A 24,428-nucleotide genomic window follows, 5' to 3' on the forward strand; every position below is an offset into this window, starting at 1 on the left:
ATAGGAGAACTCAGCATACGGGAGAGATTCCTCCCATTTCTTGCCGAAGGAAATAACACAAGCCCGAAGCATGTCTTCGAGAACTTGGTTGACACGTTCAACTTGCCCTTGTGACTGAGGATGAAAAGCAGTGCTGAAAGACAGATGAGTGCCCATAGCTTCTTGGAAACTTGCCCAGAATCTTGAAGTGAATAAGCTGCCACGGTCTGAACTGATTACCAATGGAATACCGTGAAGCGAGACAATTCTGGTCATGTAGAGGTTTGCCAGCTGACTAGCAGTGATCGTTTCCTTGACAGCCAGAAAATGTGCAACTTTAGAAAGTCGGTCAATGACGACAAGAATAGCATCATTGCCTTTCTGCGATTTGGGGAATCCAGTGACGAAGTCCATTTCAACATGGTCCCATTTCCATTCAGGAATAGAGATAGGTTGCAGAGTTCCAGCAGGCCTTTGATGCTCTGCTTTGATACGACGGCAAACGTCACATTCAGCAACATAACGAGCAATGTCTTGTTTCATGTTAGACCACCAGAATCTCTGACGAATGTCTTGATACATCTTCGTACTACCAGGATGGATAGATAGAGGCGTATCATGAGCTTCTTTCATAACTTTCGGAGTCATATTCAGGTTTTCCTTCTTACACGGCACCACTAAGCGGCCTTTGAAGTACAAGGCGCCATCATCAGCAATAGTGAAGGATGAGGGACTTCCTTCTTTGAGGTCTTGCTTAATCTTGTAGACTTCAAAGTCAAATCCCTGCATTGTCTTTATGGTGCCCACGAGATCGGGTTCAACAGCCAGGGTATAGAGGGAACCCTGGGAAACAACACGGAGATTCATCTTGCGGAACTCCGGAGGAGGGGGAGCAAGTGCACCCGAAGGAACAATATGGAGGTTTAGCTTTCTGAATTCTTCAACAAGTGAGGGCTGAAATTTGTGAACCTGGAGGTGGTTGCAGTAAGACTTGCGGCTCAAGGCATTAGCCATTACATTAGCCTTGCCTGGTGTATAGGAAATACCCAAATCAAAGTCTGCAACAGTCTCCATCCATCTCTGCTGACGGAGGTTCAGGTCTGGCTGAGTAAACAGATACTTTAGACTTTGGTGGCCAGTGAAGATCTCGCAACGATTACCGAGTAGGTAATGTCGCCACTGTTTTAGCGCATGAATGACAGCAGCAAGTTCGAGGTCATGAACTGGGTAGTTCTCTTCGTGAGGGCGCAATCGCCGAGAGGCATAAGCAACCACTTTGCGCTCTTGCATTAGGACACAGCCTAATCCTTGACGGGAAGCGTCGCAGTAAATGATGAAGTCCTTCTTAGTATCAGGAGGAGCTAGTACTGGGGCAGAAGTCAACTTGTCTTTGAGTGCCTGGAAACTTTCCTGACATTTACCTGTCCATTGGAACTTGACGCCCTTATGCAACAGGTTAGTCAGAGGCCTGGCAATCTTGGAGAAGTTCTCGACGAATCAACGGCAATAGCTGGCGAGACCGAGAAAACTTCTGACTTGCTTGACATTCTTCGGAGGAGTCCAATCGAGAATAGCCTGAACTCGTTCAGGGTTGACGGCAATACCATCCTTAGAGATGACATGCCCGAGATAGGTTACTTCGGGAAGCCAGAATTCACACTTGGAGAACTTGGCATATAGCTGATGCTCTCGTAGCTTTTCCAGCACAAGACGAAGATGTTCAGCATGTTCTTCTTCACTCTTGGAAAATATCAGGATATCATCCAGATAAACCACGACGAACTTGTCGAGGTAATCCATGAATATATAGTTCATCAGGCGAGAGAAGGTGGCTGGAGCATTGGTTAAGCCGAAAGACATGACGGTGTACTCGTATGAACCATAACGAGTCACAAAGGCGGTCTTGGGGATATCCTCCTCACGAACACGGATCTGGTGGTATCCCAACCTCAAGTCGAGTTTAGAGAACACTGATGAACCAGCCAGTTGATCATACAAATCATTGATCCGAGGAAGAGGATACTTATTCTGAATGGTAGCTTGATTTATAGGACGGTAGTCTTGGACCAATCGGTTTGTCCCATCTTTCTTCTTGACAAAGAGAGAAGGTGCTCCCCAAGGAGAGCAACTTGGGCGAATGAAACCACTTCGAAGAGATTTATCAATTTCCTCCTTAAGCTCAAGGAGTTCATGCGGCGGCATCTTGTAGGGTCGCTTGGCTATAGGAGTCGTGCCTGGTTTCAAGTCGATGACGAATTCGACAGCTCTAGCAGGGGGAATCCCTGGGAGTTCTTCTGGAAAGACGTCGAGGAAGTCACGCACGACGGGAATGTTTTCAATGCCCTCGAGTGGTGCGACGTTCAATGCATTCAATGCATGGAGCCTTACCTCGGCATTCTTAACCAGATGGGCATTGTAGCTTATTATTTCATCAGAAGGGTGTAGCAGATGGACGGTCTTGGTGGCGCAAACGATAGAAGCAGTATGCGCTTTTAACCAATTCATTCCCAGAATGAGATCAATGCTACAGGACTTCAGTACAATGGGAGAGACAAGGAATTCCAGTCCTTCGATTTCTACAGGGACGTCGTTGCAAATCATGGAGGTTCGACATTGGCCCGCATGAGTGTGTACTAATAGTGAAGCATTCATGTCCTCACATTTAATGTCGTGCAAGCATGCAAAATCTTCTGACATGAATGAATGCGATGCACCTGTATCGAATAAAACAGATGCAGGTACTGAATTTACGAGGAGTGTACCCATCACAGTAGCAGGCTGGTCTTGAGCTTCGTTCAGATCAACGTGGTTGGCATGAACACGACCATAGGACTTGGCATTGTTGTTGCGGGGCTGGTTGTTACCACGACCAGCTGCTGGAAGGGCCAGTTGATTCTGGTTCTGGTTGCATTCCCGAGCACGGTGTCCTGGCTGACCACACCTGAAGCACAGACCATTATTGGGAGTGGGAGCAAGAGCTCGGGGTGGTGGAGCTGGAAGCCTTGGCTGCCTAGTTGGAGCAGCCGACAGACGAGGTGCAGCATAAGACTGCCTTGGGGCAGGTGCATTTGGACGGTACATGCTGTTCGGGATCCATATCTTACGCTTCTGCGAGGGCGGGCCCGAAGATGAGCCCGTGTCACGGTTGCGCCTTTGAGAGCTCTGGTGTTCCTGCAGACCAGTCTCGACATTGATGGCCTTGTTCACCAAGGTGGCGAAATCGGCAAAGTCATGCACTAGAAGTGCGAGCTTGATGTCAGCTTGAAGGCCTTCACGGAACTTCTCCTGTCTGCGTGCATCAGTTGCAATGTCCTCTTCAGCATAGCGAGACAAGTCCAGAAACTCCCGCTGATAAGCTTCCACAGTTTTGTTGCCCTGTGTGAGGTTGCGGAACTCACGCTTCTTCCTGTCCATGATTCCCTGAGGAATGAAGCGGGCACGGAAGGCAGCCTGAAAGTCTGGCCAGGAGATGATTGTCCCAACTGGCAGAGTACGCCTGTGGCTGTCCCACCATTGCATTGCGGGTCCCTTTAGAAAGAACGAAGCAAAAGTGACATAGCTGGCAGGGGCTACATCAGCAGACTCCATCTCATAGGTGATGTCACGGAGCCAGTCATCAGCATCTAGCGGCTGGGTTGAGCTGCGGTACACACTTGGGTTGAGGCGTATGAAATCCTGCAGAGTGGTTGTGTTTGGATGCTGGTTCATATTGGGGCGAGGAAACTGAGCCATCATGTTTTCCATGAACTGGTGATTCATCTCAAGCTGTTGGATCATACCAGCCATGTACTCAGGCGGTGGTGGGAAGTTGCCACCACGACCACGACCAGCTGGTCTAACCATCCTGCTAATATATAACAGGGGTAGTTCAGTATTGAGAAATTTGCATAGACAAGAGTCATTCATGATGAAACATGCATAATGAAAGGAGCACGACAGATACCACATAGATAGTCGACATAACTTACAAAAGGGGTCGGACATAGAGTTCAGTACACAGAGTTCAGTACATAGATTAAGTCATCATAGGCGGCACGCAGTCTCGCGAATGCATCTAAGACTAATGAGCAAGACTACATCAGTCCCAGGAGGTACTGTGAAGGTAGCTGTAACCTGACAGCTGGTAGTGAGGCAACAGATAGTCCTCCACGTCAGTGGCCTGGGGGCCGCGGATACTCTGGTGTAGTACCCGACGCTCAGGTGGCAGAAGAGGACCAAGTGCGGGAGAGTAGCCTCCCACCTCTGGCCATCCGACACCGTGGGGCATCACGGTCCTGGCTGGGTAGATCGCAGAATGCGGCAGCTGTCCAGACCGGACAAAGGGGTGCAACAGCGTCAGAGCCCTGTAAAGGTGCTGACGAGTGGTGTACAACTCGTGGCGAAGAGCTCTGTTAGCTCGGTCCAACCCATCAGCATGCAGAACCAGGCGCTGATGGTGGAAGGGCTCTCGGGTGACGGTGGAGTAGGCGGCAGTGTAGTATCCCTCCGCACCAACGTCAGATGCGATAGGAATGTGCCTGAAAGGGGAAGTGTCCAATGCCTGATACTCTCCACGAAGACGTGTTAGAGCAGCATGAGCAGCATCGTGGACTGCCATCTCGATGGTCACTCCAACACCATGAGCGGTGTGCAGCACGGTAGTGGACTCATACTCCCGAGAGTAGAGGTGGACGATGGCACGGTACTGCTCCTGGTTAAAGTCCTGGTACTCCTCGTAGACGGTGTACTCAGGGTGCCAGCGATAACCCAGATAGGTCATCATATCAGCTAGCACAGCAGGTGATCCTGAGGCACCAATGGCCGCAGTGTGGCGCACGACCTGCCTCGTGGGTTCCATCTGAAAACAAAGATGTTTCAATGGAGTCAAATGACAACATGGGCACTATTCAAAATGCTATCCTACAGAATAACTATGGCTTATCCAACTTTGGGGTGAACGTGGTAACGGGATCCTAATGTCAGAGTTAGTAAATTCGTTTAACCCGAGTAGAAAAGAGTTCAGAGTCCCAGAGTAAAGGCCGAGGAGTAAAAGATCCTAGTACCACCCGATGGCGACGTGGGCCCGTAAGGCACACAACCAAGTTAGTAAAAGTTTTTGTAATGTCTAGACTCGACTTCGGCCAAGGAGTGTGGAAGGGGGATTCCTACAGGCAGTCGGCTCTGATACCAACTTGTGACGCCCCCGATTCAATCGTACACTAATCATGCACGCAAACGTGTACGATCAAGATCAGGGACTCACGGGAAGATATCACAACACAACTCTAAAACATAAATAAGTCATACAAGCATCATAATACAAGCCAGGGGCCTCGAGGGCTCGAATACAAGTGCTCGATCATAGACGAGTCAGCGGAAGCAACAATATCTGAGTACAGACATAAGTTAAACAAGTTTGCCTTAAGAAGGCTAGCACAAACTGGGATACAGATCGAAAGAGGCGCAGGCCTCCTGCCTGGGATCCTCCAAACTACTCCTGGTCGTCATCAGCGGGCAGCACGTAGTAGTAGGCACCTCCAATGTAGTAGGGGTCATCGTCGACGGTGGCGTCTGACTCCTGGACTCCAGCATCTGGTTGCGTCGACCAGAAAGAAAGGAAAGGGGAAAAAAGGGGGGAGAAAGCAACCGTGAGTACTCATCCAAAGTACTCGCAAGCAAGGAACTACACTACATATGCATGGGTATATGTGTAAGGAGGCCATATCGATGGACTGAACTGCAGAATGCCAGAATAAGAGGGGGATAGCTAGTCCTATCGAAGACTACGCTTCTGGCAGCCTCCGTCTTGCAGCATGTAGAAGAGAGTAGATTGAAGTCCTCCAAGTAGCATCTCCAAGTAGCAACTCCAGTAGCATCGCAGTAGCATAATCCTACCCGGCGATCCTCTCCTCGTCGCCCTGTAGAAAAGCGATCACCGGGTTGTCTGTGGAACTTGGAAGGGTGTGTTTTATTAAGTATCCGGTTCTAGTTGTCATAAGGTCAAGGTACAACTCCAAGTCGTCCTGTTACCGAAGATCACGGCTATTCGAATAGATTAACTTCCCTGCAGGGGTGCACCAACTTACCCAACACGCTCGATCCCATTTGGCCGGACACACTTTCCTGGGTCATGCCCGGCCTCGGAAGATCAACACGTCGCAGCCCCACCTAGGCAAAACAGAGAGGCCGGCACGCCGGTCTAAACCTAAGCGCGCAGGGGTCTGGGCCCATCGCCCTGAGCACAGCTGCACGTTGCGTGGGCGGCCGAAAGCAGACCTAGCCTAGTGGCGTTCCAGTCCAATTCGGCGCGCGCCGCTCCGTCGCTGACGTCTGAAGTGCTTCGGCTGATACCACGACGTCGGGATACCCATAACTACTCCCGCGTAGATGGTTAGTGCGTATAGGCTCGTAGCCAACTCAGATCAAATACCAAGATCTCGTTAAGCATGTTAAGTATCCGCGAACGCCGAACAGGGCCAGGCCCACCTCTCTCCTAGGCGATCTCAACCTGCCCTGCCGCTCCGCCTCAAAGATCCACACAGAGGGCCGTCGGGACAAAGGTCCTTTCAGCCCCCAATCCGTGAATCACTCGCGGGTACTCTTCGAGCTGACCCGACTTTAGTCACCATCTGTATAGTATGTATGTATGTATAGTATATACCCGTGATCACCTCCCGAGTGATCACGGCCCAATAGTATAGCAAGGCAGACCGACAAGAATGTAGGGCCAATAATGATAAACTAGCATCCTATACTAAGTATTTAGGATTGCGGGTAAGGTATCAATGACTGTAGCAACAATGACAGGCTATGCAACAGAATAGGAGTAACCGAACAGTAACATGCTACACTACTCTAATGCAAGCAGTATAGAAAAGAATAGGCGGTATCTGGTGATCAAGGGGGGGCTTGCCTGGTTGCTCTGGCAAGAAGGAGGGGTCGTCAACTCCGTAGTCGAACTGGGCAGCAGCAGCGTCGGTCTCGTAGTCTACCGGAGAGAAGAGGGGGAAGAAACAATGAATACAATGCAAACAAATGCATATCGATGCATGACATGACAAGTAACGATGCTAGGTGTGCCCAATCGCGGTAGTAGGTGATACCAACGAAGGGGGGAAACATCCGGGAAAGTATTCCCGGTGTTTCGCGTTTTCGGGCAGAGGAGCCGGAGGGGGAAAGTTGCGAGTTCGATAGGTTAGGGGTGTGTGGCGGACGAACGGGCTGCGTATCCGGAATCGTCCCGTCGTTCTGAGCAACTTTCATGTAGAAAGTATTTTCATCCGAGTTACGGATTAAAAGATATGATTTTCTAAAGATTTAAATCATTTTCTGATTTTAATTAGTTATTTAATTCCAACATTATCCAAAACAGTGAATGATGACGTCAGCATGACATCGGAGTGATGTCAGCAGGTCAACTGGTCAGTTGACCAGTCAAACCAGACAGGTGGGTCCAGTGGGACCCACATGTCATTGTCAGGGACATTAACAGAATTCTAAAACTAACTAAATTGGGTTAATTAGTGGGCGGGGCCCGGTAGTCAGTGAGAGATTAATGTTTTAATTAACTAATTTAATTAATTAGCAGTTTATCTATTTGTTTTTATTTTTTATTTATGGCATGGGGCCCGCATGTCAGTGCCACTGGGCTGCCCAGTCAGCACGTTGACTGGGTCAACCCAGTCAACGGGGCCCCCATGGCCCGCTGGCAGCGACCCAGGGGTGGGGCCCGCCCAGCCACGTCGGCGGACGGCGCCGGAACTACGCCGGCGAGGCAAAACGCAGCGGTGCGGCTCGGGAGGTGGCCGGAAAACACCTACAGGGCACCGTTCGTCGAGTTTTCGGGCGCGTTCGAGAGCTACGGCTATGTCGCGTCCAACGGTGGTGATTGTGCGGCAGGGGCGACCGGATTCGAGCGCGGCGAGCTCATCGGCGGACGGCCGGAGTCGGACGCAAGAGGAAACTTCGATGCAGCCCGCTAGCGAGCGAACTGAGAGGCCAGGCGAGGCATGCGTCAGGTGGCGAATGCAACGGGCGCTGTCCCGTGACCATTTGGTCACCGGAAGCACGCCGGCGACGAGCGCAGGCGGCGATGCGTTCGGGCGCTCATCGGGGACGGCGCTAGGAGGCACGGGAGGGAGCATTCGTAGGCGCGTTGGGCTCCTAGGGACCCCAGGAGCACAACGGTGAGCTCGGACGAGCGTGACGGCGGATGGGTCCACGGCGGCGAGGTACACCGCGGCGACCGGACCCCGGGCACGACGACGAGCTAGTTACCGCGTGAGCTAGGGAGCTAGAGGGCGGAGGAGGGAGGCAGCTCACCTAGCGGCACGCACGATGGCCGGTGAATGGGTTAGTAGCTGCAGGGGCGTCGACGGAGATGAAGAAGAATGGCGGCGACGTTTGTCGGAGCAGAGGAAGAAGATGGCGGTGTCGGGGGGGCGTTGCGGTGACTCCGGTCTCCAACGGGTTGCGCCAGACGAGGGAGAGGACGACGGCGACCCTTGGAGACACCGTGGGGCGGTGAGGTGGGCTCGGTGGCCGTGGTTAGGCCGGAGCCATGGCGTCGGTGGCGTCCGGATGCAAGGGGAACGAGGGGGGAGAGGCGCGGTGAATCTGGAGGGGCGGAGAAAATATCTGCGGGGGGAAGGGGGATCTGACGAGGCCGAGAGGGGGCCGTGGCGGCCTTATCCTCCCCCGTCGCCGGCGAGCGGGTCCGATGGCGACCGTGCCCTGTAGCGGCGCGCGTCCGAGGAACAGGAAGGGAGGGGTGCGGGGCGAGGAGCTGGGCCGGCTGGGCCGGCCAGGCTGGCTGCGGGCCAGGGGGGTTGTGCGGTGGCCGTGCGGGTGGGTTGGGCTCCTGGCCCAGGGGGCTTCCCCCTTTTTTTGTTTTTTTTGTAATTTCTTTCTTTTATTTATTTTCCCTTTCTGTTTTATTTAGTTTTAGGGCATTTAGGCATTTTATAAAATGGTGTTTGCTTCACCATAATTACCAGTGCAATATTTGGCAACCCCCGAACATTTTCGTTTTGACTTTTGAAAACTTAGGGTGTTTGTCACTAATTCATATTTTGAATTAGCAATGATTTTGAACTACCACTTGGTTAGCAACAGTAACACTGATGACATGGCATCATTAGAAGAGTTTTACTGTAGCCTAATTATCCGGGCGTTACAAGACTTATAGGAAAGTTGTTGAGTTCCCGGATCGGTGTTTCCATAAGAACTCGTTGCTATGTCATCGAGTTGTCATGCAGCTTATCTCAATTTTCATGCCCGTACAACTGTTATGTTGTTCGAGGTATCCAAGGTTACTAAATAGTCTGATGCATTTGCAACCTCTCCTCGTGTTCTCGATGTCCTTTTGGGCCAGAATAACCACACTAATCACCGAGTTGAGGTACTCTGTCGCCTCGACATATTTGTCGAAGCTATCAGGAAACTAGGATATCATAGATAGCCACCCAGTAACACAACTTTGTGTTGTGTTCTCAGTGTGATGATTTTGGCCACCATTCTTGAAAGCATCTCGTGATGTTATTTAGTTAGTAGGTATTCTATTTCTGGGTCTTGAACCCATGATTCATTCTCTCTATTCCTGTTGATAGTGTTTGCTCGTTCCTTTTGGTTGATTAGTAACCTTTGTGATAGCCTTCAAGGTCCGCGGTATATCGTTCTTCCAATACCATGAACCAATATGGCAGAAGTTCTTTTGAACCAAAAGATCACAACGAGAGTGCTCTTGATGTGTTCTCCATTCTACATTGTGAATCTACCAGCTCTTCCTCTTCTGCATGGGTTATCCGAAAGAATTATGTTAAACTTGTTCGACATGCTAATCCATGCGTTCACAACTCAACTACTAATACTCATAAATATTTAGGGCCTGTTCGTTTCATGGGAAAAGTAAAGGAAACTTTGAAGGAATCCATTCCTACAGGTTTTGTCACTGTAGCTATGTTCGGGGCATAGGAATCGAGTCGTTTCAATCCTATGGAAAGTTTAGCTATCCTGTACATTTTGGAGGAAATCAAACATCCACTCCTAGCTCTTTTTCTGTGCGCTGGCCCAAGGCAGTGCAGCTCAACCAAGTACTTGGGACCCACATCGAGCTAACCACGGGTTGGATCAGTGCATGTTGGGCCATTGACCTGGAGTAGAGAAATCATTTTGTGGGACCAACTTGTTTAGATTTCCCGTACTATTTCTCCTACATTTCGAACACCTACGCTGCTGTTCCTGCACGGTTTTTGTATTCCTATGTTTTACACTTGCTTTCCTTTCCTTTTCCTCCATTTTGTTCCAATCCATTGTTTTTCTTCCCTTTGATCCGAACAGGGCCTTAGTTCTCTAGGTGTGGTTAAATTAACAACTCAACTGCTCATACTCATAAATTTTCTTTGGGTACCCTTGTGTCAAATCAACAAATTTGGGTCAAACACTACCCTCGAAGACTGCCGTGATCCCCTACGCTTGTGGGTTATCAGTATTTGGCACTATTAAGACATCGTGGCCGAGAGGTATCTTAGGTGGTCACCGACTGAGGACATAGCTGACTGTTTCCTTCGTCTCCGGCCGAGTGTCTGGTGGTCGACAGTGGCCTGGTATCCGACTGTTGGGACCTAGCACGGTCTCATGCCACCCTCCTTTTCCTTGATAGGCCAAAGGTTGAGCCCCTTGGCCCACTACCTTCTGGGCCGTACCTTATATGAGTCTTAGGCCTCTGGTGGGCCACTCCCCCGCATTTGTAACCGACACCCTTCGTATCATAATATATGCCGTTTTTGTAGCTTAATTTGTATAGAGGTAGAATAAGATAAGAAGAAGATAATATATGAAGATGAAAAATAAACATCTAATTCTAAGCCCCGACTCATCTGCACCCAGTAATATTAAATTAAAAAAATAGAAAAATAAAAAAAAATCCGCTTTTTTGCGTGGAAGATATTTTAGTATGTGAGTTGTGTGCCAAATTTTAAAGCATTTGTAAATCTGAGTAGCTCTCAGAAAAAAAAACAACAAAATCGGATCCAAACAATACACAAACATTAAACCTTTTCACGTATCCCAAAATTTTCTTTCTTACCGAGAGATACTTAGACATTTAAATGCTCTGAGATTTGGCATGGACATCACACACTCAGTCATCTTTCTCCACAAAAAAGAAAATTGATTTTTTAAAATTTATTTCGTATTTTTAAGGATTTTTTTCACTCCCGGGCTCCAAAACGCCTCGTCCGAAGAAAAGAATAAATAGAGATATATATACACACTCTCTCACGTTGTTGTCTCTTCTCCTTCCGTTGCCTCCGCTTCGCCTTTTCCCGTTCCGTCCAAATAAAACGCTCGAGCTACCAAACCCTAGGTAGGGCTCCTTTCGATCCGATTCGAGTCGATCTCAGTTGGGTGCGAGATTGGACTGGAGGGGGATGACGATACCTAGTGCCGAGGGATTCCTCCCGGCGGCGAGCTGCCTGCCGTGCACGGCGGAGGAGGAAAGGGCGACCGTCGACGCACTCACGCGGGAGGCCGACGCGAATGTCAAAGACGGCGATCTCCGCTATCTCATCTCACAAAGGTGGGCGCAGTGCAGGACCATCTTCCTACTTACACTTTTAATTTTTTCTGCGCATTTTTCCTTCGTGGAATGGGTTCGAGTTTCCGGTTGATAAGGCGGATGCCATGCGGATCTTACGCCGGGCAGCAATTTAGGGATTTGGGATATGGGATCTGGCGTCTTAGTCTGTGTTATGGCGCGATCGAATCTTTGTGTTTTCGGGTCTGTGTTGCGCAGTAGTAATAATAATCTAATCGTGATACCCCTCTCGATTTGCCTCTGTATCATCTGGAAATCGTAGGTTTTGTAGTGGATGGTCCTATATGATGATATAAGACAAATTCTCATTTATGTTGGCTATTGCAGATTATTTGAGCGACTTAGTTCTATGCCTTGTTATAATAGGAGTGCACTTAACTGTTAGCTATCTCAGTTTTGACTATCAGTATCTGGTGGTACATTTTGATAGGTTATCTGCGAGGGACTGCAATTATGATATTAGAGACAACTCAACAGTTCACCTGTTCATTGAGCAGATATTATGTATGAGTGTATATAGCGATTCATTCGTCATAGATGTCTGCGCCTCCTTCATACTCTCATATGATTTGGCATCCAGTTAAGGATGCTGAGTTAGAGGAAATCAAATTACGACAATATGTGTTCCGGCTTCTCTCTCCCATTATCTCCCATCTCTCTCTCTCTCTCTCTCTCCTGCCCTGTGTGTGTGCGCACGCGCCTCAGGCCACAGCTTTTCTCATCTCCTTTCTCATTGATCCTCTCGATTTCCTGGTGCGCTTGTTCGTGGCGACTGGGAGGTTGTCAGCGACTAGTGGCGATGGGGTACTATGTTTGGGGAAAGGTCGTTTCCACCGATACGACTACTGCAGAACCCAGATACCGAAAAAGGCTTTCGCCCCGCTTTATAAATAAAGCAACCACTGAGCACAAAGTCAACAAAGTACCATCTGAACAACACACACAACGCCACCACAGTCAAGGTCCAACAGACACACACACAGACACCACACGGGTTCAGCTGTGGGCACAGCACAACAAGCCCAACACAACCACAACAAGCACTCACAACACACACGGATCTGCAGAACCCAGATCCGTAGTTAGCGTCGATTCCGGTGGCCAAAACGCATGAACCTGGCATATCCCTCGTCTCCGGCAGATGGAGAGGGCAGCTCAGGTGTGCCCCTCGCCCCCGGACATGGATTTAGTGAGCCTCCCGTCTCTGATGGTTGGTGGGTGTGGATCTGACGTGTCATGTATTCCTGCTTGAACACAGCCAGATCCATTGCAGTGATGTATGTCCCGGGGAATGTTCATCACCGTGTGCGTCAGGCAAAATTGTGCAGAGGAATGCTTGAAGGAATGGAGCACACGGTGGCATCTCGCTGTTCTTCATGATATTGGCATTGTTCCTCTTCTTTTTTGGGTCTTCTTTCAACTGATGACAAATCAGTTAGTTTGATGCGGCAGCATTGCAATTTGTAATAGTTACGTTGATTTGATTAATCCTTTTACATGACGGTGAGACTGGACGGTGACGCTACTTTCTTATTGGTGTCAAATTTGTTCATGGGTGATGCATTTTGTTTGTTCATGGATCAATTGGTTCCGCTGTCCAAATCATTTTGTTTTCATCAACCTTCCAAAAATTAATGGATGAGGCATCAACTAATCCTACTGGTGAAGCTCTCTTTTTAATGGTCACACATTTGTTCACGGATGATGCATATGAACTAATCCTGACGGTGCATCGAGAAATTTGCTCCAATCAGAATGAATCATGTTAAGATTTATTATGACATTCTGAATAGCAGTTTTTTGTAAGCCGAGTGTTTTTTCGGAGGTAAATTGCGTGTTAATGACAAGGTAGACTGGTAAAAAGTAAACGCACCCTTGAAAAGTTCGTGGGACCAGTCAGAGAGAGCATGCTCCCTCGTGCACAGCGGTGAGAATTTTTAAAGAACAAAGCAGAAGAATATGCAGAAATACAGCCTCCTATAAACTGCGTGGCGTACATCTCCACACACTTGAGCGGCTTAGTTGTCAGGCTCACATGTGCTTGGGGGCCGTTTTGAGTATCCATCATTCATACTGTTATTCTGTTTGTACTGGATGTATAAAGCCGTACTGAAGGTTGTAGAGGAATGATAACAATGTCTGTTCCTTCTTACCTATTTATTAGTATAACAAGGAAGTGACCTCCCCAGCCTACACGTGCTTCAGTCTAGGAATACGTTAATAGAAAACATGAAGCGCATGTTTGGTTCGCTACAACATTGTGCGGGCCTTAGGTAGGCAAGTTTTACTAACCGTGCTAGAGTTTTGCTTCACCACACTTTTTTCTTACCTTGCAGTCAACGTGTCATAGGACAATGTTAGGCCAAAACTTGCTGAAGGCATGGCCAACAGTTTGTTAGCCATATAAAGTGTGGCTTGCCGCATTTTGTCACGACTACACGTGCCACTATTTGGTAGCTAACCAAACAGGCCTGGAACCAACTGAGGGACTTTAAAGCCTTGAATTGTTTCCTGACTTCCTGTCCTTTATTCTAATTTCCATCAACTTGTCTGTATTGGAGAACTCTTAGATGTTTGAATTCACTCTTCAATATGGAGCGAGTAAATGAACTACGATGAGGACCATGTGTTTCAATATTACTGTCTGTGAACACATAAATTGACATCCAAACCACTGGCAGTGGAAATTGCAACTTCCGTTTAAAACCCTGCAAATTAATGTGTACAACAGTGTTTATATTTATGTTTTCAAACAATTCAATCCAGATGCCCTTCTTGCTCTAGGTTGCTTGTAAGTATTACTACCTCTGGATTGCACTTGTGCCTGTAAATATCATATCTGCATTGGAGGTTGTATTGCCGGTTTGAAGTTAAAATATAGAGCTATCTGCTTTTCATTGAAATAATTACTTGGACATTTCAATTCCATGCTTTGGCCATTCAACTGCCTGCTGTGTAAATGTTGCAGCTGGTGGACCAACTGGCAATCTTATGTGGGCTTACTCAGTTATGGGGAGAATGACACTGACATTCCTCTTCAACCTGCAAGTAGACCTGGAGAGATTGATAACAGAAAGCTTGTTTTGGAGGAAACTAGCAGTGGCAGTGAAGATACAGAGCTCCAAAGAACCTTAAGAGAAGGGGAGGACTACACTTTGGCGCCACAAGATGTCTGGAGAAAACTATATGACTGGTATGCAGTTGCAACGGCACGCAATATATGTTTTTCATTGTTTCTTTAGCCCTGTTTACTGCACTTTGTAGCAGGAACTTGGCTAGACCTATAATATCACCTCCGCCATCCTGCTTGTTGACATTAGTTGTTGCCTTTTATTTTTCTCTCGCCTGCCACTAGTAGTTTTGGACCACATTATGTAAATACTTCTGTATATGTATATCCCACCATTTTTGGTGTGTGTTTGCTCCTTGGTGGTTGGTTTGTAACCCATGCACATGCATCCACAATCAAGAAATGTATGTTGATCAGTTCCATCTTTGGAAGTTGCAACTAGTAGTAGGTATAGATTGCAGATGTTTAATTTCTGATGCCAATGGAGTAATGAGAATGGGGGGTATATAAGGAGAAGGGGCAACAATGTTGTGCCAATGAACAAAAGTTGGAGTGCTACAATAACACGTATTTAGTGAAAAAAATGGGTAAAAGTGCAATGAGAAAGAACAAAATTTGGAAAGCTAGAACAACACATTGGGAACAGAAGAATACTTGACGCATCTCTAGTTGACAGGCAAATAAGTAATGTTTTGTACGGTAACACGGTCTTTAAGGGGTAACTAGAAATTTATACTGCTGGTTGATATTTATGAGAGAAAGAATAATAGTAGAGCCAACAGCTGGCTATATAAAACTGCCATGTCATCAAAAAGTCAGCCTTGTTAGAGGATCTCTAGCAGTTTCTGCAAAAGCTCGGCGGCCCGTAAAATTCTGTCTGTTTTGCAGGATCTCGTTTTTTTGGCCTGAAATGATCCGTTAAACGTAGCCCGACCCGTATTTTTTTTACAGGCGGCCCGCATGTCCATCCCTCCGGCCCTATATGTATGGGGCCGGCCCTGTTTTAGGGTTAGCAAACCCTTCCCCCTCCGCCGCAATCCGCCCACTCTGCCGCTAGCCCTCCCCAACTCCGGCGACAAATCTTGCCGCATCTCCTTCGTTTTTTCTTCTCCTCGATGGCTGGTGGTGTTGGCGGGCGTGGCGGCCGAGGCGGGTCGCCTCTGCGCAAGCTCGCATGACACTACACGGAGGCCAGCAGCTCCAGCCTGCCCGTCGTCGAGCCATGTCGCTCGAAGCAAGTGCGTGACGGTGGGCTGCTCTCCCGGTGGGTCGAGCCCTTGGGCCGGCTTCCACGAGCTCCACGAGCAACTCTTTCCGCATTTCCAGAGGTGCCGGGAGGCCGATGCGAGCTCGTTGCCTCGGAGAAAGCTTTGGCGGCCGGAGAAGAAGGTGCCGCCGACTGTCTCATCGCCACCAAGGGGGTGCACGACCTTGCTCCGCAAGACCGTCACCAAGTTCTACCTCGGCGTTGACGAGTGACCGGTAACTCTAGGTTTAATTTGTAGCGCGAAGTTTGTATTTCCTATGTATGCACTACCGTTGTGATGAACTATTTTCTAACACGAAGATGTTTTTAAATATGCAGTACGAGATTTACGGGATCTGTTCCGCCGAAGCCTTTGCGTTCCCAGAAAATCGTTTTTTGGGGAACCCTAAAACGATTTTGCGGTACCGTTTTTAGCGGATCTGCTTGAGATTCTCTAGTTACATTAATAGAGTTGGCTATTAGGTTAGTTTTTTTTCACTCTCTGTCATCATCAGGGGTGTCTGGAAGTTAGCTATCCACGTGGCAGAACCATGACTAGGTTTTGAGACCTCAGGGCACTACCAATGCTTATATCTTAGCATGGTTTCATAGGTAAAAATCTGATGTGGCGCTCTATGTAATGAGGAAAGATGGAGCAACCATATATCTTAATCTAGATACAGTACCTCTGTTCCGAATTATAATACTCCTTCCGTTCCATAGTGTAGTGCCTATAGATTTTTGCAAAGGTCAAACATTACAAACTTTGACCATATTTATAGCGAAAAGTAGGTACATCTAAAATACCAAATGCACATCATTGAATACATCATGAGTTATATTTTTGGAATGTACATGTTTGGTATTGTAGATGTAGACAGTTTTCTCTATACACTTGGTCAAAGTTGGCAAAGTTTGACTTCCACAAAAATCTATAGGCAGTAGATCTTAGCACCAAATCCAAGACATCTCATAACTTTCTCCCACAGAAGGCATAAAATGATGTTGTTTTAGATAGAACACGATATAGTGCAGTGGGAGTGTGGGACTACTTATATCTAAACATCTATCTAATGCCATTAGATATAGCTTAAGATAAAGTGCACTGGGACTGCCCTAATGGGTTTCAACTCTAGCCTACCCCAACTTGTTTGGGACTGAAGGGCTTTTTTTTTCCTTTCTCTTTCCTCCATTTAATATTTTTACCTAGAAGCACTTGTAGAGGTGGGCTCTTGCATGAGAGCCCACTCCTCTTTTATCTTGTCTGTGTCCTCCACATTGGCTAAAATGCCATGTAAGTGGACTTATAGCCGATGAGAGTTACAATGTTCTTGATATACTTTTCAAGACAAATCTATCCATATGATACTCAAGCTTCTAATTTTAATTTTAAATGTTTAAAAGGATATTGGCGGTCAAAGTTTAGCGTTCCTTGTTTGTTAACTGAGGAGTACTTAGATTATTTAATCTTCGGCATATCTGTTACTTATGAGGTGGATTGATATTTTCAGGTATAAAGGTGGACCAGAGATATCTAGGAAAGTGATATGTGAGGATCCAGCTTCCAGGAGATACATAGTCGATGTCTATCCCCTTCATTTGACACTAATTGATGAAAGAGACAACTCTGCACGGACCATCAAACTAAGTAGGAAGGTGAATTGGAGCTAACATATTCTTTTAAAATATGATGAGCATGTGTAACTATCTATCCACATACAAATTAAGGCTGTTATGATATCTTTATGACATGTGATAGATGATCTGCTGACCAGTAGATTACACCGCTATGTTGCATAACTTAGTTGGCTAGTAGTAGTTGTAAACATCTTTTGTATTGTATGCATTGAAGATAATACGTAAAACCCTGACTTTCTCCTTTGGGATGGTAGTGCCAAAAAAAAAAAAGAAAAAGAAAAAGAAAAAGAGGCACAATTGGGCTGGTCTTTCTTCCCTTATTCCTCTTGTTCTCTGGAACACTATCCTGGGTATTCATACTTGTTTGCTGTTGGTGAAGGCACAAATTTTTGTTACAAGATGATACTACATACTAATGTGGCCTTGAAATAAGATGAATTTTATGAGCAATTTTATTCTCAGTCATCTATTGTTTGACACCTGCATTCTGATGCTTCCAGGCCAAAGTTAGTGAGCTTTATAGATTGGTTTGCTCACTTTTGTCTGTGGAGCAGTCCAAGGTATACTCACTACCACCTATGTATCTCACATATTGTGCCTTGTATCTTCAGTAGAGCTGCAGCATTGGTCTGCTTGTACCATCCAGACTTTGATCCTTGTGTTTTAATGGTTCAGGTTCACATCTGGGATCATTACCAAAAGTTGAAGAACAAAAAGTTGACCAATCGCAATGAGACACTTGAGGAAGCTCAACTTCTGATGGATCAAGAGGTATCATGTTTCTTTTCATGCACTCCTTTGCTGAAACATTTGAAGGTTCCTGTTATGCTCAGCAACAGCATGGGTCCTGTTCATGGTCTGCTGTTGCATGTCACCTGTTTATAGATGAGTATAGCATCCACAATCAAGTAGTGACAAACCATTAAGTTTGCTTCTCCTCTAACGTTAGTGCACATTTAGTATGCTATCATATGGTATAACTCCTTTTGTAACACTGGTATGAAGTTGCGAGATGAAAATCTGTTTTGAGTTTATTGGTGCTGTATGTAAATGTAATAATTGGCTGGGTTGAAACTTACAACCCTTTCTATTTATGAAAGAATGCTTGTGGCCTTCTCAAATTATATACTTCCGTTGTGCATGATTGCCCTGTGTTAACTACAGGCCTGTAACTTCTTTGCTATTTTCTCTAGCTTGGCTGAAATTCCTTCGTTCTTGCTTTATGCTTACAGATTCTCTTGGAGGTTAGTGCAGATGATATCTGGTCTTCCGATCATTGTACAAGATCTACCAGCAATGAATTAGCATTACTTCCACTGGAACCTACCACGTCATCATCATTCTCAATTGCTGGAGGCCCTAACTTTTCAAATGGCTATTCATCTGGAATTGGTTCCAGTCTTTCACAAGATAATAGCCTTAATCCTTTAGTAAGGGACACAGAAGATGGGTATAGTAATTTCAGCAATGGAACAAAAGATGACATCCATGGATTGACTGGGTTACATAACCTGGGTAATACATGCTTCATGAATAGCGCCATACAGTCTTTGGTCCATACGCCTCCACTGGTGGAGTATTTTTTGAAGGAGTACACTCAGGAGATAAACACGGAAAATCCGCTTGGGCTGCAGGTACGAGCTCATTTTTACCCACTTGGGGCACATGATGTTGTTATTCATGATATTTGAGGAATTTTAATGATGCAGGGTGAACTTGCAGTAGCATTTGCTGAACTACTGAGAAAACTTTGGACCGCTGGTCGCACTTCTGTACCTCCACGTGCATTTAAGTCAAAACTTTCTCGTTTTGCTCCTCAGTTTAGTGGATATAATCAGCATGATTCTCAGGTTCGTGTTGCTCAGAATGCATTGGTCCGCGTTGGTCCTTCAGATGTTTATGCTATTTCAACTTGGAAGAATTAAATACATTTATCCAAGTTTATTATAGTATTGGTTCTTTTTTACCGTGGAATACTATAATATACTTGGATAGTAGTGTAGCATTTTTTTCGTTGGTGCATTTTCTAATCAATCTAATGAATTTAGTCTGTAGCATTTTTTTCTTTGGTGCATTTTCTAATGGATCTAACGATTTTCTTGTACAGCTAGGTATCTCACTTTGTATCATTTTGTAGATATTAGAAGATATCCTCTTCTGTTTTAGATTTACAAAGATTCTAATTCATGATGCCCTGTTTCTTTTTCTTTTTTTTGAGATGTGATATCATTTTCTCTGCTTTGATCAAGCTTGCATCCATATGGCATCGATACCATATTGCCCTTTTGATTACTTAGTATCATTTGTGACCCTCAGTTCCTGAAGCATTGACTATATGATCTCAGTTCTGCCTATTCGAAATACATGTCTTCCATCTCCACAGCTTGTTTCGTTCATACCCATTTACTGTCATTACTCACTTGGTTTAAAGATATGAAATACCAGGCGCATCTTAAATATATGGCGGATTTTATAATCTTATGCAAAGTGTGTTGCTCCCTCTATACCCCTAATATGTACCCTGCTTTATTTTGTATTATCTACATGCATGCGTTGTTAGTTCTTTAGACATGGCAATAGTGGTAGCTTAGCCACTTCTGTTTTTGACCGAATAGGTTAGCCGCAATCTTGTCTCATTAGTATAAGTGCAAAGCAGAATGCACCCTATATTTCATATGGAGTATAATCTCCTTCCACAGTTAAATTGATATTCTTCGATGTATGCTTCTATTCTATTTCACTCGACCACTCTTGCTTCTAATCTACTTTCTTATCTACAACTCAGTGTCTGTTACCCATTTGTTGAGATCTACTTCCCTGTTTACTTTTTTTATATATACTATGCTCTTTGTAAGTAAGAGCATGGTTTCTTTTGAATGTGCCCATCACTAAGTCTTCAATGGTTTTAGATGTTATATGTCACTAGTAATCTTGCATGCACACTGTTTGCCTATAAATCAGGTCAAACTTATTACACACACAACAAAATTAGAAAAATCACAAATGACAATACACCATCAAAAAATTGGAAAACATTTCTACAAAATTACAGGCGGAATGCATGATGTGAAATTATCTAGTTGCACACATAAAAGATAGAAAGTTTACACATAATTTTCCTATCCAATATCTTGCCAATTCTATCATACAAAGTCAATTTGACCAAACAATGAGAACTTAGTCCAGGATTGTTATTATTCATCTTGCTACTGAGGTTAGCATATAGTAGTATTTTCAAGTTTGAAGCAAAAACTGGAACTCACTCATGTCACATCAAGATGCAATTCACTCCATGTTACCACTGCCCGGTAATGCACATAGTGTATTTAGGCTAATTTGGAAACATAGTAAGTAAAACTTTACGTTCAGAAGATGCAAGGCAAATGGTTAAGAGTCATGTAACATTCAGGAGTGAAATACCTAATTATATGATTGCAGACCACATTCAGGAGCGAACATCCAAGTTTCCTGCACAGATAACAAAGCAAACAAATGGCAAATGATTTCATCAACCACATTGTTGCTCCGTTGAAAAAGTTTTTCCTTTATACTTTTCAACATTTTCTGTCTCATCTCATTTAGCTATAACTCTATTCCTTGATAGGCGTTGATCTCAGCCCTTAGTCCACTAGAGATAATTATAGTAGTTTACTTTGTAAGGGTATCTATTTAGATAGGAAAGAGATTGGTCTAGTTAGGAAGATGAAGATATGATTTGGTACGAAACTCAAGATTATATTCTTAGGCATCAAGTCGAGTCTTCCCTGTAAAAGGGACATGATGTACCCCATATGGATTATCCAACAAATGAGAATAAACTAGTAAAGATGTAATCTATGTCCCCAACCTTCTCCCTCTCATCCTCAGCACCATGGCACACCAACCTTCACTCCTCGGAGCTGTACCCCCAACCTTGTCACATTCATCGGTCTCAGGACCGGTACAAATCCTTGCATGTGGCACACTTGTACATATCGACCTGCATTCTGTTTTTGTTTTGCTACATTTTGTGAAACATTTAAATATACCCTTTTTTCTTACGTAAGAATTGCCTCTCTTTTCTTCAGGAGTTGCTTGCATTTCTGTTGGATGGTCTGCATGAAGATCTCAATCGCGTGAAGAAGAAACCATATATTGAAGCAAAGGATGCTGATGACCGTCCTGATGAAGAATTTGCTGAAGAATGCTGGAATTACCATAAAGCTCGAAATGACTCCATAATAGTAGATAAGTTCCAGGTAAGTAATCTTTAGACTTGAATGATCAGATAATCATGCTTACCTGGAGAAACTATTCTGTTTGAATCCTACTTTATTTTGAATCCTTTTCAAATTATTCGATGCCTTTTACTGTTATTTAGGTATTTTATAATAATGGGAGCTCATCAAAGCTAAGTTAACTATAATCGGACGTACTAGTGAAAGTTAACCACTGCTAGGTGACACAAGGAACTTGTCCATGCTGTAACCGACACTGTTGATGTTACTTTCTCATATACTACTTCTGGATTTTATGTGTTTATAGATATAGTTTGCAGAATGTATGAAATTTCAGTTTTCATTCAACAAGAAAGCCCATCTATATTTATCACATGATGTTTATCATATTTGTGGTCGCTGATCCTAAAGACTGCATTGTTCTTTGTCTGGGTATTATTTAGTTGTCAATGCGAGAATCAAAGTTGCCAGCACGGTGTTAGGCCACATCCTAGGTTGAATTGGGCTAGGATTGTGATCTTCTACTAGTTTGATTATCGACTGTTAAGAGTTGCACCGTTGGTTGAGTTGCACCGTTGGTTTCTAAACCTGCATAGATGGTTCAAGTAGGTCCCTGAACTTGATATTTAGGTCCTAAAGTGTCAGAAAACTTGTTTTGCTTGTTGGCATTGATTATATCTGGGAAGTGGTACTGAATTCTAATTGGGTGACTTGCTCTTATGGAGATAGTAGTAGGTGAACCTAAGAGAAAGCAATCACAGCGATCTGCCGTCCTGCAGCCTATCTGATGGCCAAGAATAGATAATAGTTGCCCTGCAGTTGCTTACCTTGTTGTTCCTCACAATGTGACAAGAAAGGACGCACACAAAAGTACATGACACATCCTATGAGTAGGTCTGATAGAAATAAAAAATTTGGTTTATTTGCAAATTTGGTTAGTGACAAATGCTAATCGAAAATGGCAGCATAAAACAGCACTGAAAATTTGGTTAACCGACTAATTCGGTTCGCTTTTCAGTTCGTACCTAATGCGTTGTTCGCTAATTTGCGTTATATCCACCATGAAGTTGCGTGCCTTTCACCACACACCTCTCCCTCATATAGGCTAGGTCTCTGCTCCCTTCTGATTAGCTAGGCGAGGTGGGACTAATTTCTCCTGCAGCTGATCACTTTACCAAGAATGCCAAATATTGCGTTATGTTTTGATGTAGGGTGGAACCCTATGGTGTCGATCTTTCACGATTTGGAGGGGATTTGGAGGGGAAACGGGGAAGAACACGAAGAACACAAGAGGGAAATCACTCAAATAGACAAGACAGAATCACACATGTGCTATACACACAGAGAGATACACGATCCAAAGTCAACAAGGGAGGATACAATCGGTAGCTAGTTCATCACATGGAGGTCTTGATCTCCATGGGAGTATGTAAGTGGCTGAGCAAAGCTCTATCTCTAATGAGCTAATCCTCTCCTAACCCTAGATGGAGTATGAAGAGGTCTATATATGGGAGTATGTATCTCCATGGGAGTATGTAAGTGGCTGAGCAAAGCTCTATCTCTAATGAGCTAATCCTCTCCTAACCCTAGATGGAGTATGAAGAGGTCTATATATGGGAGTATGTATCTCCATGGGAGTATGTAAGTGGCTGAGCAAAGCTCTATCTCTAATGAGCTAATCCTCTCCTAACCCTAGTACAAGTTGGGGCGAGTTGGAGGGATACATGGGCCTTCGGCCCGTTCACTGTGCGTAGACAGGTGCCGGATGTCCGGGCTGGGGCTTCGGGACGGGCCGGATGTTCGGGCTGGCTCGGGCTTTCGGTGCTGTAGGGTTTGGCCGGATTTTCAGGCGGGGGCTGGATGTCCGGCGGCTCGGGCCGGATGTCCGGGCCCTGAAGCTGGTGTTCGGCTGGACTGCGGTTGGGGTTGAAGTCGCCAGGGGCCGGATGTCCGAGTCCTGTAGCATCTTGACGGTTCTCTTTCTTGAGTCTCGATGTCTTTGCACTTGGGGACTTGTCCATCATCATGAGCGTCTCTGAGAGGGTCCTCTTGGTACCTAAGCACACACAACATTCCGGATTTAGGTAGTAGTCATGTCTCACGTGGGTCATACGAAATGTCACTAAGGAGAGATGTCACCTCGGTCTCGAGAGCTCTTGCACGTGCTCGTGTCCGCATCATGTTTGGTTTGGGCCTTCCTGCAGCTGGCTGGCCCATAGGAGAGGCAGGCTTTTGGATGTTCGTTCCTGGTCGGATAATCGAGATAAAATACCAAACTGACCAAATTTAACTCGGTTATTGACAGTAACAAGTGAATATATTAGTGCAAGTGTTTTTTGTTGTTGTCGGTGTCGGTTTGGTTTCTGGTTTGGCAGTTTTTATTCCCACCCTTACTTGTGATCACCTTCTAAGTTTGCGGAACATCCAAGAGACCCTAGGTTCCAGGCATTCACCATGTTGTTGGGTGGAGATGCTTCGAGGTTAATTGGTTTCTTTTGATACTCTAATTACTACTGTTAAGTACTATATTATATCTCCTCTTCCTATCAGGTTGGTCTTTTGGGATGGATGGTCAGATGACTATATTGTAACATGGTATTAGACTCGAGGTCTTTGGTTAAAGTCTCGGTCCCCAATCACCAATCATTTATCCACCCACGTCGGGCGCGGGGGAAGGTGTTGATCATTCCATATCCACATCGG

General features: G+C 45.5%; 1 protein-coding gene across 1 annotated transcript in view; it reads left to right on the forward strand.

Annotated features, from left to right (window-relative positions):
- The first annotated feature begins 11,255 nt into the window (after positions 1–11,255).
- Positions 11,256–24,428, forward strand: part of LOC119267381 (ubiquitin carboxyl-terminal hydrolase 9-like) — a 25,580-nt gene continuing 12,407 nt past the window's right edge. The window contains exons 1-8 of the mRNA XM_037548765.1: positions 11,256–11,536; positions 14,523–14,747; positions 17,382–17,526; positions 18,009–18,068; positions 18,184–18,279; positions 18,741–19,142; positions 19,218–19,358; positions 21,576–21,746. Of these exons, the coding sequence (XP_037404662.1) occupies positions 11,388–11,536; positions 14,523–14,747; positions 17,382–17,526; positions 18,009–18,068; positions 18,184–18,279; positions 18,741–19,142; positions 19,218–19,358; positions 21,576–21,746 (1,389 nt within the window). The 5' untranslated portion in view covers positions 11,256–11,387. The remainder of the gene's footprint in view (positions 11,537–14,522; positions 14,748–17,381; positions 17,527–18,008; positions 18,069–18,183; positions 18,280–18,740; positions 19,143–19,217; positions 19,359–21,575; positions 21,747–24,428) is intronic.

The sequence above is a fragment of the Triticum dicoccoides genome, chromosome 1A (assembly GCF_002162155.2).
Source record: "Triticum dicoccoides isolate Atlit2015 ecotype Zavitan chromosome 1A, WEW_v2.0, whole genome shotgun sequence".
NCBI classification, from domain to species: domain Eukaryota; kingdom Viridiplantae; phylum Streptophyta; class Magnoliopsida; order Poales; family Poaceae; genus Triticum; species Triticum dicoccoides.